General features: G+C 35.5%; 1 protein-coding gene across 1 annotated transcript in view; it reads right to left on the bottom strand.

Annotated features, from left to right (window-relative positions):
* Positions 1 to 20244, bottom strand: part of MEIKIN (meiotic kinetochore factor) — a 73759-nt gene that overhangs the window by 2168 nt on the left and 51347 nt on the right. Inside the window, exons 10-12 of the mRNA XM_055301521.1 lie at positions 12973 to 13053; positions 10715 to 10834; positions 1668 to 1791 (exon numbers count right to left, since the gene is read on the bottom strand). Of these exons, the coding sequence (XP_055157496.1) occupies positions 1668 to 1791; positions 10715 to 10834; positions 12973 to 13053 (325 nt within the window). The remainder of the gene's footprint in view (positions 1 to 1667; positions 1792 to 10714; positions 10835 to 12972; positions 13054 to 20244) is intronic.

The raw sequence follows: 20244 nt of genomic DNA, 5'->3' as shown, positions 1-20244 counted from the left end.
ATCTTTGTTTTCTTCCCTGTCTTATTCCTATATCGTCTAACATAAAATGTATTAAAAGTTAACTATGTTATAGTACTTGAGTTACAGGATATCAAGAAGAGGAGTAAACACTACCCAAGGATTTTGCATCCTCTACTAGGGAAGGAATTGACACATTTTGGGTTGTTTGTAGGACAGCTGCATTATGTTGGGGAGAAGTGTGACTTTGTTACTTTATTATAGATTAAATATGGTTTAAGGAGAGGTATATTATTACAAAGTTGACATGAAGTAGACTGTGATAGTTAATTGTATGTGTCAACTTGGTTAGGCTATATTAACCAATTAAATTAAATATTAATTTTGGTGTTGCTGTGAAGGTAATTTGTAGATAAGGTTAACATCTATAATAATGGACTTTAAGTAAAGGAAATTAGGTAGACCTCATCCAATCAGTTAAAAGGCCTTAAGAGCAAAACTGAGGTTTCTCTGAGAAAAAAGAAATTCCTCATAAGGACTGCATCATCAGCTCCTACTCAAGACTTTCTAACCCACCCTACAGTTTTCAGCCAGACTCTACAACTGCCTAAGTCAATTCCTTAAAATAACACATATGTATATGTGTATATATATGAATATGTATATATGTGTAGATATATTCTACTCTTCTGCTTCTTTGGGAAAACCCTAACTGACATGGCATCTACTATTCCTTATCACCATTCTAATGTCATCAGAGACAGAGATTAAAACAAAATCTATTATGTGGTTTCTGTCTTTGAAAATTTCCTAACCTGAAGAATAGGAAAATTAGCATTGTGAATTATGTGACGTGGTAATATGTTAGTAAGTGTCAAATGAGTAGCACTGAATAAAGTATTCAAGGAACTTAGGGGAAAAGAGAAGACCTCTGTGAACTTAAGGAATGCTGAGGGAAGGCTCTGTGGCAGAAATGGGGACAAGGAGCAAAAGACAGTTTAGTTGGACTGAAGTTGTGCATAATCCATTAAATTTCAATTGTTTAACTGCTTTCTTATTCATAAAAGTTCCCAGGCTCCAATGACTAATCAGACATCCTGTCTGATATACAGTTAGGAGAACAGAAAAATATAAACTTGGAGTTTAAAAGCCTTGAAAGATTGAATTCCTTGCAACTACCAGCAGTATGATCTTAGACAAATTGCATACCACTTTAAGCCACGGATTCTTCACATATAAAATGAGGGTAATAGTACACATCTGCTTATTATAAAGCCATAGTAAGAAATAAATGAGATATAATAAGATATTTAGCTCTCAGTACCTTTTACAGAGGAAGTTCTCAACCAATGATAAGTGAACGCAAAAATATTTGAAAAGTATTTTCACAAAGTATTTTCACTTTTCACTAAAGGTGAGACCCAACAACACTAAATTTCAAACAGTTGTAAGAAAAAGTAATCCTAGATAAATACATTTCAATCAATGGCATAAGCTAATTTTTCAAGATTAAATATCTGACATTCAAAAAAATATTTTACTGAAGTTCTAAAACCTAACCAAACTTTTTGTAATTTTACCATTTTCACTTTGTACGAGAACTTTCAGAGTACAGTTTACAAGTGTACTTCCTGTGTGCATAAAGAATTTACAATGAAAAAATGTTTTATATCATCCAAAAACTAGGCTCTACATTCACACAATAGTACCTTGGGGAATATCTTTAGGTGCAGAATATTTCTTCTTCTTTACAATAACATCTTTACTTTTCACTTGTCTAGTTCCTGGTGTTGCTCTAATAATACAACATATTTCTGAAGTATTTGAAGGAAACTAAAAAAGAAAAAAAAAGCAGATAGTGCATAATTCTTTTAGGTACTATAGGTATACATTGTTTTATTTCAAAGCAAATCGTTTCAACATCCATATTTCATACATATTAATGATAGGAAACATTTGTGAAATGCTTACTCCACTCCAGACATTCATGAATTGGTTTTTAAGCATTTGCTTATTTAATACTCACAAGAACCAGAAACAGCAGATTATATCATCCTCACTTGTAAAATGAGGAAATGTAGGTTCAGAGAATTTACATACCTTATCTAAGGACACAGAGAAAGTAATGATAGAGTTGAGATTCAAGCATTCCAAAGTGCAAGAGAGCAAATTTACATGATTTACTGAATTAAAACACAAATTTATTTTAATTCTGAGCCAAATACTAGATTCCTTGATTTCCCAACTCAATGAATTTTTTTAAAAAGTTTTTATTTATTTATTCATAGAGACACACACACAGAGAGGCAGAGACACAGGCAGAGGGAGAAGCAGGCTCCACGCAGGGAACCCGAAGTGGGACTCGATACCCCGGGCTGCAGGCAGCGCTAAACCGCTGCGCCACAAGGGCTGCCCCCAACTCAATGAATTTTGACAACTGCCCATTAAACAGAAAGACTCTAGAATAAAGAAATAGTGTATTTTCCAAAAGTGACATATCTAGTTTCTTAGAACTCAGAAATAGACATATGTATTTACCAAGGGCCCTTCCCATTGTAAGTAAAGCCTATATAGAAACAACTTCTACTATAAAATCTATATCATTTTCTGTGGTGGGCATCTGCTATTTTCCTGCCCAGCATCATTTCTGTTCTTCTGAACAGAACCAGAGTTTTCTTGGGAGAATCTACCAAAGCTGTACAGATGGCAAGTAAGCATGTTAAAGGATGTTCCATATCATATTTCCTCATCAGGGAGATGCAAATTAAAACAGCAATTGGATACTACCACACACCTATTAGAATGGCCAATATCTAAAATACTGACAATAGTAAACCTTTATTCAAACTCATAGAATACACAACACCAAGAGTGGAACCTAAGGTAAACTATGGACTGTGGGTGATTATAATATGCCAATGTAGATTCATCCTTGGATTAAAAAAAATGTCACTGGGTACATGGTTGATAATGGTGATGGCTATGTATGTACTGAAGCAGTGATATATAAGAAATCTCTGCATGTCTCTCAATTTTGCTGCAAACCTGAAACTTATTTAAAAATTAAAAAAACATTTTTTAAGGAAAAGTAAACATATACAAATATATATATATACCATGTTAACGACAGTCAAAAGAAAGCTAGATATAATAGCTATATTAATATCAGAAAAAGTAGATTTATATGCAAAGAATATTACCAGGAATAAAGAAGATCCATCATAATGAAGAAAGGGTGAATTAATCAAGAAAACCTAACAACCATAAACAATTCTAATTGTTTACATACCTAGTAATAGAGCCTCAAAATATATAAAACAAAAAGGGTAGAAATAAAAGGAAAAATAGACAAATCCACCATCATAGTCTAATATTTTAATACCTCTTAATAATTGATAGAATAAATAGGCAAAAAATCAGCAAAGGTACAATTGATTTGAACAGTACTACCACTCAACCTGATGCAACTGATACTGTAGATCATTCTACTAAAAAAAGAATATGCATTATTCTCAAGTGTTGTAGAGCATATACCAAAATAAACCAAATAGATTATAAAACATATCTCAATAAAGGCATACATACAAAGCATACAAAGAATGGTCTTAGACCACAATGGGATTAAATTTAGCAATTAGTAACTGAAAGATCTCTGAAAATTTTCCAAATATGTAGACAAAAAATAGCATACTTCCAAAGGCCATGGATCCAAGAATAAACAGATATGGCAAGTGGAAAGTATTTAAACTGCATGAAAATGAAACTACAGCATATAAAAACTTGTGGGATGCTGCTAAAGCAGTAGTTGAAGCGAATAAGTAACATTAAGTATCTACCGTAGAAAAGAACTCAGCTTCCACATTAAGAAAGTAAAAGTAACAAAACCAAATTTAAACCCAAAATAAGCAGACAAAAGAAAATAATATGAAAGCAAAAAATCAATGAAATATAAAATAGAAAAACAATAAAGCGGGGCACCTGGTTAAGCATCTGACTCTTGATTTCACTCAAGTCATGATTGCAGGGTCATGAGATCAAGCCCCACATTGGGCTCTGCACTCAGCATGGAGTCAGCTTGAGATGCTCTCTTTCTCTCTCCCTCAGCCCCTCTCCCTGCTCATGCTCTCTCTGAATAACTAAATAAGTAAAATCTTTTTAAAAAAAAGAAAAGAAAAGAAAAACAATAGATAAAAATCAATGAAACCAAACTTCTAGCCAGATTAATGTGGAAAGAAAAAAGAGGACAAAAATTACCAATATCAGTAATGAGAAAGGCTATATCACTACAGATACCAACATATTAAAAGGATAATCAGGGAATAATATAAACAACATTTAGGAATAAATTTGACAAATAATAGAAAACGGACAACTTTCTTGAAATACACAAACTAACAAACCTCACTCAAGAAGAAATAGGTAAGCTGAATAGCCCTAAAGAGATTTTTAACTGCAGCTTACTTCCTTCCAAAAGAGAGAACTCCAGGCCTAGATGGCTTCACTAAACATCTAAGGCAGAAATAATACTAATTCTTTTCCAGAAAATTGAAGATGAAGGAGTACTTCCCAACTTGTTCTATGAGGCTAGCATTACTCTCATGCTAAACTCAGCATGCTAAATATCAGATACATAGATAGATAGATAGATAGATAGATAGATAGATAGATAGAACTACAGACTCTCATGAACACTGATGGAAAAATTCTAAAATATTTTTAGCAAATCAAATACATCAATACATAAAAAGAAAAATATACCTTAACTAAGTGGGATTTATCATGGGATGCAGAGTTGATTTAACATTAGAACATAAATCAGAGTATTATATTCAATTCATAATCATCATCAATTCACCATATTAACAAACTAAAAAAGAAAAATCCTGGGCAGCCCGGGTGGCTTAGCAGTTTAGCACTGCCTTTAATCCAGGGTGTGATCCTGGAGACCCAGGATTGAGTCCCATATCGGGCTCCCTGCATGGAGCCTGGTTCTCTCTGCCTGTGTGTCTCTGCTTCTTTCTCTCTGTGTATCTCTCATGAATAAATAAATAAAATCTTTTTTTTAAAAAAAAAAAGAAAAATCCTATTACCACCTCAATAGTTACAAAAAGTGCATTCAGCAAAAATCCAACATCCATTCCTGATAAAAACTTTTAAGCATAATAGGAATAGATGGGAACCTCCTCATCCTAAGAAAACCTTATAGCTAAGATCATATTTAATGGTGAACTACTGAATGCTCCCCCCTAAAGTACAGAAACAAGACAAGGGTGTCTGCTCTCCCCACTATCTCCCAGCATTGGACAGGAAAACCTAGTCAGTGAAATTAGGCAAGAAAAAAAAAAAAGGCATCCAGATTAAAAGGCAGAGGTAGGGGTGCCTGGGTGGCTCAAGTGGTTAAGGGTCCACCTCTTGATCTTGGCTGAAGCCATGATCACAGAGTGGTGAGATTGAGCCCTGTGCTGGGCTCCACGCTGATCGCAGAGTCTGCTTGAGATTCTCTCCCTTTCCCACTGCACCTCTCCCTACTCCTTGTCTCCTTTTCTCTAAAATAATTAAATAAATAAAATCTTTTTAAAAATCCTTTTTTCGGGGATCCCCGGGTGGCGCAGCAGTTTAGCGCCTGCCTTTGGCCCAGGGCGCGATCCTGGAGACCCCGGATCGAATCCCACGTCGGGCTCCCGGTGCAGGGAGCCTGCTTCTCCCTCTGCCTATGTCTCTGCCTCTCTCTCTCTCTCTGTGTGTGACTATAATAAATAAGTAAATAAATAAAAAATAAATAAAAAATTTTAAAAAAATCCTTTTTTCCCCCACAGACAACATAATTGCCTATGGCATCATGGAAACTTGTAGGGGTGAGAACTACTAGAAATAATAATTAAGTTTAGCAACTTTGCAGTACACTTGTTATGAATGGAATGTTTCTGTCCCCACAAAATTCATATGTTGAATCCCTAATTCCCAATGAAACTGATTTTAGAGATAGGCTCTGTGAGAAGGGGATAAAGGTTAATTGAATTAAGAAGGGCAAAGTCCTAATCTGAGAGTGCTGGTGCCCTTTTAAGAGGAGGAAGAAATATAAGAGCTCTTTTAAACTTCACACAGAGAGAGAAAGGCCATGTGAAATCATAGCAAGAAGATGAAAATCTACAAGTCAGAAGAAAGCCTTTCCAGGACTTGAATAAGTTAACATCTTGGTCTTGGACTTACCAGACTCCAGGATTGTGACAAAATAAATTTCTGTTGTTTAAGCCGCCCAGTCTATGGTATCTTATTATCGCGACCCAAACAGACTAATAATAATGATCAGTACATACACACACAAAGTATTTCTATATGCTAGCAATTAATAGTCAGATATTGAAAAAGAATACCATTTGTAATAGTATCAAAAATATAAAATACTGTCATCAGGTGGGAAATAATGACATCAAGTAAGAATAAAGACCCAAACAGTGAAAATTACAGAATAATTTGGAGAGAAATTAATTAAAGAAGTCCTAAAAAACGGATGGCTATACATTGTTCTTGAGTTGGAAGACTCAATATTGCCATGATATCAATTATCCCCAAATTAATCTGTAGATTCAATGCAATTCTAATCAGAATTCCACAGGATTTTTTTTGTTTTGGTAGAAATCAACAAGCTGATTCTAAAATTCATATAGACAAGCAAAGGACTTAAAGTAACCAAAACAATTGAAAAAGAAGAACAAAGTTAGAGGCTAACATTAATTTCAAGAATTATTATAGTGCCTCATTATCCAATGCTCTGTGGGACTTACACAAAGATAGACAACAGTATAATCTTATACAAACTCATACAAATCCATGGATAACCATTTTTCAACAAATGCGGAAAGGCAATACAGTGGAAAAAGAATACTCAACAAATGTTAGAATAATTGAATGTCTGTATGCAAATACATAAACAAACTTGAATCTGTACCTCACACCATAAGCAAAAAATTAACTCAAAGGCATTAGTGTAAAACTTTAAAACTTCCAGAAGAAAACCTAGGAAAAAAATCTCTGTGACACTGGTTTAGGCAAAGATTTCTTAGATATGACAACAAAGGCATCTCATAAAAAAATAAACAAAAAAATTGACAAGTTGGACTTCATCAAAGTTAAAAATTATGTTCTTTAAGGGACGCTCTTTTGCAAGAAACTACATCTTATATGATTCCATTTATAACAAATGTCCAGGAAAGTTTACTCTAGACACAGAAAGTAGATTAGTATTTGCCTAAATACTGAGCATGAGAACAGGGCTTAACTGTAAATAAGTGTGAAGGATTTGAAGTGTTCTAAAACTGACATATGTAATTGTTGCACTATGCCATAAATATACTAAGAATCACAGAACTGTAAACTTGAAATGGGTGAATCTTATGATATGTAAAATACACAAAAAAGTCTGCTTTTTCATTAAAAAAAAAAAAGATAGTGGAGGGGCACCTGGGTGGCTCAGTTGGTTACGTATCTGCCTTTGGCTCAGATCATGATCCCAAGGTCTTGAGATCGAGCTCTGCATCAGGCTCCCTGATCAGTGGGGAGCCTGCTTCTCCCTCTCCTCCCTGCTTGTCCTCTCTCTCTTGCTATCTCTGTCACTATCTCTGTCTCTCTTTCAAACAAAAATAAATAAATAAATAAATAAAATCTTTAAAAATAAAATCTTTAAAAAAAGTGGAATGGATAAAAAGACAAGGTATGGACTGGGAGGATATCTTTCAAAGCATATATCAGATAAAGGATTTACATCAAGAATATATAAGGAACACTTCAAATTCTACAAATAAGAAAATCATTTTTTAATGTGCAAAAGATATGAACAGGTATGTCACCAAAGTAAATATATAGATGACAAATAAGCACATAAAAATGTGATCAACATTATTGGTCATTAGGGAAATGCAAATTAAAACCACGGTAAGATATCACTTTATACTAATTGGAGAGGTTAAAGTTAAAAGACTGACCATACTAAAGGTTAAGATTAACTTAACTAAAGGTTCAGATTAAAAGATTGACCAAACTAAATGCAGATGAAATGTTGATGTAGAGAAACTACAGGTCTCAAACATTGTTGGTGGAAATGTAAAATGGTAATACCACTTTAGAAAACAGTTTGGAAATATCCTAGGCACATTACCCAATAAGAAAGGAAATATACATCCATACAGTTAAAGAAGAAATTATACAGTAAGATTTTATTCAAAATTTTACAATAGAGTTCATTCATTATGTTGTTATAGCTGAAACTAATGTAAGATTGCATGTCAACCATACTTTTTTTAAAAAGACACTATAATAGGGTATTATAATAGGGGAGAGAAATTGGACTCAAATCCAAATACAGCAAATACAGCTAGATGAAAAGAATGGAGGTCTCAGTGGTTAAAAATTACTATGAGAAGACATCAAGTGTAAAGAGATTCTTGTTAGACTGACCTTGTGATATCGTGATTTTTAAAAAAAGATTTATTCATCTATTTTTATTTGAGAGAGAGAGAGCATGAGCCAGGGGTGGGGGAGAAAGAGAGAGAGAGAATCTCCAGCAGACTCCCCACTGAGCTCAAGCCCAATACAGAGCCTGATCTTAGGACCCAAGCTGAAATCAAGAGTCAGCCACTCAACTGAATGAGTCATCCAGGGCCCTGATATTGTGATTTTTAATAAGAAAAATAGATTTGGTTTTCACTTCCATTGACAGCATGGAGCTCCTAAAACCCTGGGAATTTCCTAAGTGATAAGAGCAATAAAGGTGTTTCTGTTAATGTGATAGAACTTTTGGAATGCACCTAAGGGTGGGGACTGGTTGCTAGGCGAATCAATCCTGGATTAGAAGATTGAAACTTTCAGGCCAACCTCATAACCTCCAGATAGGGTAGAGGGGCCAGAGACTTACTCAGTTGCCAATGGCCAATGATTTAATCAACTGTACCTATGTAATAAAGCTGTCACCAGCTAGACTCTAAGACACAAACTTTATTGCCCACCTGCTTGTAGTCACCAACCTTTGTTCCACATTCTCCCTTAATCTCTTTTTCCAGTTTATCTCTTAACCCAGGCAAAGACCTAAGGGGCATAGGATCCTGAGATGGAAACCCAAACTACCCCTCCAACAATAATGACTGCCTGGAAGAAAAGCTTCCATGGCCCAAGCCACCCAGACCAGTTTGGGCTTAGCTCCCTTCCCTGACTCATGTCTACACAGATAAACTGTGGAATGACCAATGTAATGATGGACAATTACCTTTACCTCGTTATAATGCTAAAATCTCTGCCCAAGGAGGAGCACCAGCCTTATTTACATAACATACATTGTATATATAGGCGTGTCCCCTTAAGACACATGTGCCACCTTGTGCCTCCCTCTACATATGATGACAAGACTCTGCTATCTAAATATTCATCCTAACCCTAAATAAAATTAACCCATTCACCCTTGCTGGGGAGTCACAGCTTTGTAAGTTATACTTCACAATCTCCTTATTCACTGCAAATAGTTTCCTTTGTGGGACAACTCTACCTGGTATAGTTTCTACATGTGACTTTCAAGAAGAGAACCTATGTTAGTTTGGTTACAAAGCCTCCATAAAATCCCAAAAGAATAAGGGTTCAGAGAGTATCTGGGTTGATGAAAACAAGGAGATTCAAGGAGAATGGTGACCTGCAAGAAAGCATGAAAGCTCTTTGCCCTTTCTCTATACCTTGCCCTATACATCTCTTTCATGTGGCTATTCCTGAGTTATATTTTTTATAATATACCAGTAATATAGTAAGTAAAAGGTTTTCTGAGTTCTCTAATAAATAAATAGAATCCAAACAGGGGGTCATGGGAACCTCTGATTTATAGGCAGTTAGTCAGAAGTAAAGGTAACAATTTAAATGTGCAAGTGGCATCTGAAGTGGAGGATGGTCTAGTGGAACTAGCCTTTTACCTGTTGGAATCTGATGCTATTTTCAGGTAGATAGTGTCAGAATTGAGTTGAATTCTAGGACACCCAGCTGATGTCAAACATATTACTTGCTGGAGGTATGGCAACTCCCTCAAGTTATGCCTTTTTCTCTTACTCTATCCTTCTGTTACTCTCTCTGCTCCCACAACCCATCTCTCTGGTTCTTTCTTTCTTTCCACCCCACTTCCTATTCTCTCTTTTACTGCTCATCCTCTATGGCTCTTAGTTTTATGAATTTTATTTCTTCTTTTTTAATCGAGCAATGTACTTCCATGTATTTATCCTAACAATGAAATTGGTGATCACAATTTAAATGTACAGATGAAAACAGAGTTTTGGATAAAAGGAGGCTAACAATGTTTCCTCTAGTTGTTTAATAGCCTCAAGTCCTGGGGCATCTGGGTGGCTCAGTCAGTTAACTGTCTGCCTTTGGCTCAGGTCATGATCGAGTCCTGGAATCAAGTCCTGTGTGCATCAGGCTCCCTGCTCAGTCAAGAGTCTGTTTCTCCCTCTACCCCTTATCCTGCTTGTTCTCTCTTTGTCTCTCTCTCTCTCTCTTACTCTCTGTCTCTCAAATAAATAAATAAAATAAAAAAAAATAGCCCCAAGTCCTGACAATGTTCAGGCTGTGGCAGCCTAATAGCCTTTATTTAGAATTGTAACTGATGGCTGCCTCCTCATGTGGATGATGTCAGCCTCAAATTACAGACTTCTTAAAGTATCCCATACACAAAGTATTTAATATAACAGTAATCATTTATGTTAGTAATTAAAGAAGAAATTGAAAATACCTCATCTGAAGAGTTTTCTTGCAAATTTGAAACAGGAACAATTTCATTTGAATTAACATAATTGCTGACATTTGGAAGTAGTTCTTCAAAAGATGCTTTCTGCACTGAGGACAAATCAATCTATAAAAAAAATGTTACTCTTATAGAAGTCAAATGTGGCAGAGACAATTATTTTTACATAATTAAAGTTGAAATACTATCTCATTAGAAGCATTTTCTTGCAAAAAAGTTCAGAGTTTCTTTCTGAGGTGATAAAAAGATCTAAAATTGACTGTGGTGATGATTACACATACTTGTGAATATACTAAAAAACACTGAACTTCACACTCTAAATAGGTGAATTGTATGATATGTTAATTATATTTCAATAAAGTTGTTTTTTAAAAGCCCACTACAAAAAAAGTGTTAAACATGCAGTTACCATGTGACTCAGCAATTCTACTTCCTCTTCTAGGCATATACCCAATACAAATGAAAACACATATTCACACAAAAACTTGTACATGAACATTCATAGCAATATTATTCTTTCAAATGCCCCCAAACTGACAAATCAGGAAACAAAATATGGTATATCCTTACCATGGGATATTATTCAGCCATAAATAAGCGAGAAAGTGCATATTATAAAATGGATGAACTTTGAAAACATTATGTTAAGTGAAAGAAGCCAGACACAAAGGCCACGTATTATACAATTCCATTTATATGAAATAGCCAGAATAAGGAAACTTGTAAAGAACCCTTTTTCCCAGCTTGAAAAACTGATCTTTGGTTAATTCTCATGCTCTGTTTCACTAGGAACCTGATAAAGTTAACAATGCCAACATTGCTAGTGGTAAAAATGATGTCTGAATGATAAACTCTAGGTAGACTAGGAAGAACTGTAAATGCACTATGAATCAATGATAAACACGCTATATGTAAATAAAGTCTACAAAAAGCACCATAGTTTGGATTTCCCTGACTTATAATTTGGAGAGTCTCTTGTGGGGACCCTGGAAACTATGTCTGTGTGCTATTACAAAGGATACTGGACCTCATCTTCTTATATCTGAGCTGCTAAATAAACTGCTCCATGGACTTCTGTGAAGACTAATCCCACTGAAGAGGAACACCTGTTTCTGCCCTGCTTGTGAGTTATATTCCTTTTGTTTACTTGAACCTAAGAAGAATTCTAGTTGGGTGAGAAATATTTAAACCATTACAAAGCAGCATTTTTTGCACTGGCCAAAAGGTGGAAGTAACCCAAATGTCAACAGACAGATGAATAGATAAAAAAACATATATACACACAATGAAATATATTCAGCCTTTGAAAAGGAAAAAAATTCTGACACATGCTACAACATGAAGACACTATGCTAAAAGAAATCTATCACAAAAGGACAAATACTGTATGATTCTATTTATATGAAGTATCTAAAGCAGCCAGATTCACAGGAGGAAGGTAGAATTGTAGTTGATAAGGACTGAGGTATGGAGAAATGGGGACTTAGTGTTTAATTGTATAGAGTTTCAGTTTTGCAAGAAGAAAAACTTTGCAAGAAATTTAGCAGGGCACTGAGGTGGGCACTTGACGGGATGAGCACTGGGTGTTATTCTGTATGTTAGCAAATTGAACACCAATAAAAAATAAATTTATTTTATAAATAAATAAATAAATAAATAAATCCAAACCAACTTAACTCTTAAAAAAAAAAGTGATGGTTCCATAACATGTGAATGTACTTGAACTGTACAATACAAAAGAGTTAATATGGTAAATTTTAGGGGTGCCTGGATATCTCAGTAGGTTAAGTGTCCCACTCTTGATTTTGGCTCAGGTCACGATCCCACAGTTGTGAGATGGAGCCCCAAGTCAGGCTCTGCATTGAGAGCAGAGCCTGCTTAAGATTCTCTCTTCCTCTCTCTCTGCCCCTCCCCCACCCCACTTGCGCACATGTACTTTCTCTCAAAAAAAAAAAAAAAAACATTGTTAAAAATAGAGTATTTTACATCACCTGCATTTTGCCACAACAACAACAACAACAAATGAAACCAAACAAACCAAACCCTGGTTGGTACTGCAGTATTCTACTCTTTCTCTAATGTACAGCAATATATAGAGTACTTCCAATGAAAGCATGTCTATACAACAGAAAAACACAGACTTTTTTCCCTTTGTAGAATATTCCCCTGGTGTGATAGAAACAGAATAGCAAGGAGGAGGGGGAACCAAGACATAGATGCTACAAGTACCAAAGGCTAATACTTACCACCAAACCAGCAGTTTTCGAGGATGGAGTACTTGTTAAGAGGCCTCTGCTTTTCTTACCAGGAGTACTAGAATTTGTTCTCTATCAATGTTTTGTGAAATAGGGGATTCAACAGCAGAAATAAATAAACTAATTCAATACAGTAAAAACACAACATCAAATTAGTAGACTAGGTCATAATGTGCCATACTAATACAATTTTAATGTGCCATTTAAATTTTAAATCATTAGACAAGTAGCTAAAAAATTTTCTGGCTTGAGCTAGGTCAAGCAACTCCTAAGAGTTCTGCATAGCACAAGAACTATACAAGAATACTTTGGGTGAAATCACTCTTTTTTTTTTTAAATCACTCTTAATAGTAAGATAAGCTAATTAAAGTTTTGAACTAGGAAATGGTGCTTCAATTATCTTTCTTAACTATTAAGAAAAGTGTTTTAATTTTAGCATTTGTTTAATTGCTAATATATTATTATACTTTTTATGGAAAGGGATTATAAGTTATTTGTGAAGCTGTTAAAACATATATAATAAGGGTAATTGGTTTAAAATACATACATTTAAATATATAGAGATACTTCCATTTATGTAATATCAAAGTTAGAGAAATTATAAAGATTCATTTTCTATTTTTTTAATTTTTTAAAAATTTGTATTTAAATTCATTTTGCCAACATTCATTTTCTATTTCTTGAAGATGCAAAGAGGCAGAGAGAGAGACAGATGGACAAATCAAGAAAGAGTGAGAGAGCAAGAGAAAGACAGGATCAGAAACCTAAAAGTTAGAGGGAGGGAAGGGGAAAGGAGAAGAGGAAGGAAACAGAAAGAAAGGGAGAGAGGGAGGATAAGGAGACAAAAGAGAGAAAGACTGACAAGAGAGAAGAAAGGAGAAGACAGATGGAGACGATGGAGACCAATAGACTATGAACAGAAAGAGACTGGCAGAGAAACAAAGACAGAGAAGGAAAGATGGAGATCAAGACAGAAGAGAGACAGAGCTTGAGGCAGAGAGACAAAAATCAGAGAACAAGTCAAACAGGCAGAGCAGTGAAACAGAGTGACGGAGATACTCAAAAAGAGAGAAGACCGATAACTATTTCTAGCAATCAGCTGTCTCTTCAACTTTTAGATTCCAAGAAACAACCAGTCCCTCTGATAAATCTCTTTGAATAGGTATTTATTATATGCTGGCAACTTTGGAACAAAACTCAGAACTTCACATTATAGGAAAGTTTATGTTAGGTTTCTTTTTTCTTTCTTTCTTCATTTCTTTCACATTTCCTTTCCTTTCCAGATTAATGTCTCTTAAACTAGTTGTTTGTTCAAGATGTAATACGGGATTATTAGGAAAATTTTTATCAAAAAAAATTTTATGGGTATATTTACCTAGTACACTGAATATGTCAGCTGTCTAATATATTAGTTATTTAATCTTTTAACTTCTTCATCTGAACAATGGAGATTATTCTACCCCTAGGGATTGTTGTGCAAAGATTACAAATAATATATGTAAAGAGAACCTACGGTGCCTATAGAGTAGGAGATACACAGTGATTGCTATTATTTACCATTGTGGCTGCCATGGAGGTGCTCTGGTCAGACCTCCTTGAACAAAGGAGCTGCTGTTAGCTGACAGCTACTTGCCTCCTCCACCCCCCAGCCCCTGCCCCGCATTGCAGCTTTTCTGGAATCTGCTTCAGCTTTCAGGTTGAGGCCATCATCTTCTCAGGCAACCCTCAGCCAACGTTTGAGCATAGGAATCAATGTAAGAATCCTGTAATGGATCATCTTTGCTCCAGATCTCACAGTGGGAGTGCTTTTGGCAAAGGGCTGAGACTATTCCTGCCCAATGCTGCTTTCTTCTTGTTCCTTTCTCTGGTATCGGTCCCTCCAGTATACTACTTGAACTCAATTCTGTCTGAATATCTTCTCCCCAGTGATCCCAAGAGACACAGTTGTTAACTGACAATCCATTAAAAATAATCTGCCTGTATATAGCTGTAAATATAATGTTCTCTGCATTTTTTCCTTGATTTGTTAAGAAGTTATGTATATCTAAATCTTCCCAATAAGTACATTTTCTTGATATAGGCTCATCAAGAATTAGTTAATAGAAGGTCAGTGCTTACCAATGCAGGTTCCAGGGGCTGAGAAAATGGAACTTTGGTAATTGATCTACCTGCGTTGGTTTCAATAACAGACCTCTGGTGAGATGAAGGAATCTTGATTTTTAGATGATGAAAACTCAACTTTGTTTGAAAATTTGTATCTCTAGGTTCAGGACCTTTTTCAGGCTGAAACAAATTCATAATCATGAAATGCACTCTACAATACTATAAAAACATTTGTAGCACTTCTCAGATGTATTATTTTATTGTGATAAAAATGTTATAATTATAAGTAAAATAGGGCATATATAGAAATCATATACACATATAAATTTATATATATAATTCTATCATTATTCCCTCAACTTGAAAAAGTTTTCAACTTAAAGATAAATATTTTTGTAAAAAACGTAAGGCTTTCTATACATTAAAAAATAAAATCTATTGAAAGACAAAACAACTTAAAATACACACAACTCAAAAAATTTCCCTACCACGTTTAAAGTAGTATCTCCCAGTGTTCTGTAAAAAAATTTGATAGAGATCTATCTGTCATTAGTTAAAACTAAATTTTAGAAAAAACATCAAATACATTTGCAAATACATTTGTAAATGTATTTATTATGTAATAATCTTCATTTAAGAGACCAAAAGTACTCTCTAAGACATCAGGAAGCTGCAACTACAAGAAAGTGTGCTGCTTTACCAATTAATCCCTGCACTGAAAATTGTAGACTGCTGAGTGACTACTTGTCCTATGTACCTTGTTCAGGGCTTCTGAGATGTATTTATTCCCAGTTTACATATATTCAATATAACTGAGAAGACGTGATTTGAGTTGAGTCCTGAAAGAATGACAGTATTTTGAGTTGCAGCTGAGGGTATAAAGAGAAGGTAGAGAGAAGGGAGGTAGAGGAAGGAAGGAAAAGAAGGAAAGAAGGATAGAAGGAAGGAAGGGAGGCAGCCAGCCAAGGAACTATCAGGTTCATTCTAAGCAAAGAAAAGAGTAAAGGTATGCAGCAAAGAGCAAAGTACTTACGGGCATCTACTGGTCCATTTCTCTCATGTGTGCCTTGCACACAGCTATTTCTCTCACTCCTGTCATTATGCTCAGTAATTTCATTATGCAAGTTGATAATCCATCTAGCCAACTGGACTAGTTGCTTGACTTCTGCATTTTCAATAACCTTTTCCCCTCATGGGATTTTAGTCACTCTGTAATCAATATAGCTTTTTATCATCAACAGAAATTACAGAATCACTAATCTGGATAGTTTCTTATATCCTTCCAATCTCTGTTCAATTATATTCATGATCTAAACTCCTCCCTCAATGAAATCTCCAACTGACTGAGCCTACCATTTATCTTCATACATTATCGTTCTCCTATAATTCCTTCCTCATCTACCACCATCCATCATTGTCATTATCCCTTTCTCCTTCTATCACAGGTGTCTGACAAATCCCCAATGCCAGATGACTCCTCACATCAATATCCTCTATATGTCCACTGCAACTAAGTGCTGGGAAAATCATGCAGTCAGGCATATCACAGTCACCACAAACTCAAAAGGAGCAACCACAGAGTGGCAATTCTTCTACACTTCTCTAGCTTCTCATGATTATTTCATTCTCATCCCATTTTCCTTAAACCTCTAGCCTCCCCTCTACCATTCTCAACTGACAGTCTTACCTCACACTGCCCCACAACAATAGAAGCAATCAAACAGATGTGACCACTTAGGACTCAATTTTGGGTGCCTGGTACAAACTAAAAATGTGAGGCCTTTTGTTTTTTAAAAAAAAAACTATTAAAACTGTCAAGGCAAAAAAAAAACTATCAAGGCAACAGAAGAGCATTAAATCCTTCTAAGCACAAAGTCATGTGCTACCATTACATTTACAAATACAGCACAATGGTAATATCACTCCTCTTTTACTTTTTTAAAAGATTTTATTTATTTATTCACAAGAGACACAGAGAGGCAGAGACATAGGCAGAGGGAGGAGAAGTAGGCTCTGTGCAGGGAGCTCGATGTGGGACTCAGACTCCAGGATCCTAAGACTCCAGGATCATGCCCTGAGCCAAAGGCAGATGCTCAATTGCTAAGCCATCCAGGCGTCCCAATCACTCCCCTTTTAAAGGCCAGTCCCCTTGTATTTTGGATCCCATCTTTCCTCATCTTTTCAAAGACTTCCCTTTTCCACATAATAGTATATGGAATTTGTTGAGATTTTCTTAAACTGCTTTATTGAGATATAATTCACATACCATAAAGCTCACCCATTTTTAAAAGTAAAATTCAACAGTTTTTAGTATATTCATTTTTAATTTTTATTTATTTTTTTATTTAAATTCTAGTTAACATACAATGCAATATTGGTTTCTGGAGTAGAATTCCATGATTCATCAATTACCTATATCACCCAGTGCTCATCACAAGAAGTGCCCTCTTTAATACCCATTAGACATCTAGCCCATCCTCCACCCCTTCCCTCCATCAACCCTCTGTTTGTTCTCTATTGTTGAGTCACTAACAGCTTGTTTCCTTCTCTCCTTTTTTCTTCGTTTCCCCCTTCCCATATATTCATCTGATTTCTTACTTAAATTCCACATATGAGTGAGATCATATAGTATTTCTTTCCCTGACTTATTTTGCTTAGGATGATACACTCTAGTTCCATCCATGTGATTGCAAATGGCAAGATTTCATCCTTTATGATGGCTAATATTCCATTGTGTGTGTGTGTGTGTGTACCAAATCTTCTTTATGCATTCATCAGTCGATGGATGTTTAGTCTCTTTCCATAATTTGACATGTTGATAACACTGCTAAAAACATTGGAGTGCACGTACTCCCTTAAATCTGTATTTTTGTATCCTCTGGGTAAATACCTGGTAATGCACTTGCTGGATCATAGAGTAGTTCTATTTTTAACTTTTTTGGGAGCCTTCAAACTGTTCTCCAGTGTGGCTGCACCAGTTTGCATTCCCATGAACAGTGCACAAGGATTCCCCTTTCTTTGCATCCTTGCCAACACCTGTTGTTTCTTGTACTAATTTTAGCCATTCTGACAGGTGTCAGATGATATCTCATCATGGTTTTGATTTGTATTTCCCTGATGATGAGTGATGTTGAGTGTCTTTTCCTGTGTCTGTAAGCCACCTGGATGTCTTCTTTGGAAAAGTGTCTATTCATGTCTTTTGCCCATTTCTTAATTGGATTATTTGTTTTCTGGGTGTTTAATAAGTTCTTTATAGATTTTGGATACTAACCCTTTATAAGATATGTCATTTGCAAATATCTTTTCCCATTCTTTAAACCCCCTTTTAGTTTTATTGTTTCCTTTGCTGTGCAAAAGCTTTTTACCTTGATGAAGTCCCAATAGTTCATTTTTGCTTTTGTTTCCCTTGCCTCCAGTGAACTCTGGTAAGAAGTTGCTACTACAGCCAAGCTCAAAGAGATTTCTGCCTGTGTTCTCCTCTAGGACTTTGATGCTTTCCTATCTCACATTTAGGTCTTTCATCCATTTTGAATTTATTTTTCTGTATAGTGTAAAAAAGTGGTCCAGTTTCATTCTTTTTTTTTTTTTCAGTTTCATTCTTTTGCATGTCACTGTCTTGTCTTCCCAACACCATTTGTTGAAGAGACTGTCTTGTTTCCATTGGATATTCTTTCCTGCTTTGTTGAAGATTAGTTGACCATATAGTTGTGGATCCATTTCTGAGTTCTCTATTCTCTTCTATTCATCTATATGTCTGTTTTTGTGCCAGTACCATACTGTCTTTATGACTACAGCTTTCTAATACAGCTTAAAATATAGAATCATGATGCCTCCAGTTTTTTCTTTTTTTTAAGATTTTATTTATTTATTCATGAGAGACACAGACTGAGAGAGAGAGAGGCAGAGACATAGGCAGAGGGAGAAGCAGGCTCCTCACAGGGAGCCCGATGCAGGACCTGATCCCGGATCCTGGGATCACAACCTGAATCAAAGGCAGGTGCCCAACCGCTGACCCACACAGGGATCCCTGTTTTTCTTTTTCAGAATTGCTTTGGCTATTCCAGGACTTTTGCAGTTCCATACATATTTTAGGATTGTTTGTACTAGCTCGGTGAAAAATGCTGGTGGTATATTGATAGGGATTGGATTAAATGTGTAGATTGCTTTGGGTAATATACACATTTTAACACTGTGTGTTTTCCCAATCCATGAACATGAAGAGTGGTCGCTTTCCTACTCGTAGACTTGCAGGTTTTGTTCTTGAAGGACTGATTTCTTGGGTGCTCAGAAACATTTGATAACTACCTAGCTATATTAGAGGAACAAGACAAGGTTAGAGTTCCCCTAATCCTCTGCCATCTTAACTCCTCCTCCACCACAGCCTAATTTTAGAATATTTTGTTCCCTCTAAAAGAAACTTCATAACCTGTAGAAGTAAATCTCAATTTCACCCCAGCAGACTTACACAACCACTAATCTGTGTTTTTCTTTATTTGCCTACCCTGGAATTTTATAATACGTGGTCTTCTGACTAGTTTTGTTTTCAAGGTTCATGGAAGTTGTAGGATGCAATAGTTGTTATTATTATAATTTGTTACTGTCTATCCTGTCAATTATAGTCATAATGGATATGAAGTAATATCTCATTATGGTTTTGATTTGCATTTCCCTAATGACAAATAATACTAAGCATCTTTTCATGTGCTTATTGGCCATTTGTATATCTTGTCTGGAGAAATATAGGGAAGTTCTTACACACCAGCATCCTGAGGATGGTAAAACTAGTCAGGAAGAAATACTTGCTAGAAGCACAGCTTTTGAGAAGAAACAGGTCATACAAGCGCATAAGAAATGACATTAACTGCAAAATGTGACATATTTAAATTACAGGATCCTTGATTTGTATAGACGTCTGTGTGTCTGTGTGTGTGTGTGTGTGTGTTGTACCTGTGTACATGAATTCATGGAGTGTGAAATTGAGGAAGTTTGCACATAAGCAGGAAAGGGAAGAATAACTAACGGCTAACTAGGAGTCACTTAGAGAAAGTGAAGAAGCATGGAAAAAATAAACAAAATGTATGGGGAAGATGTTTTATTGTTTTAGGCAAAAGAAGTGAAATTAAGGTCAATTTCAACTAGATCTCTAGGTTGCAGGAGTTC

This window comes from Nyctereutes procyonoides, unplaced genomic scaffold (genome assembly GCF_905146905.1).
Source record: "Nyctereutes procyonoides isolate TBG_1078 unplaced genomic scaffold, NYPRO_anot_genome, whole genome shotgun sequence".
NCBI lineage: Eukaryota > Metazoa > Chordata > Mammalia > Carnivora > Canidae > Nyctereutes > Nyctereutes procyonoides.
The sequence above is the reverse complement of the archived record's forward strand: the minus strand, read 5'-3'. Positions and strand labels throughout refer to the sequence as shown.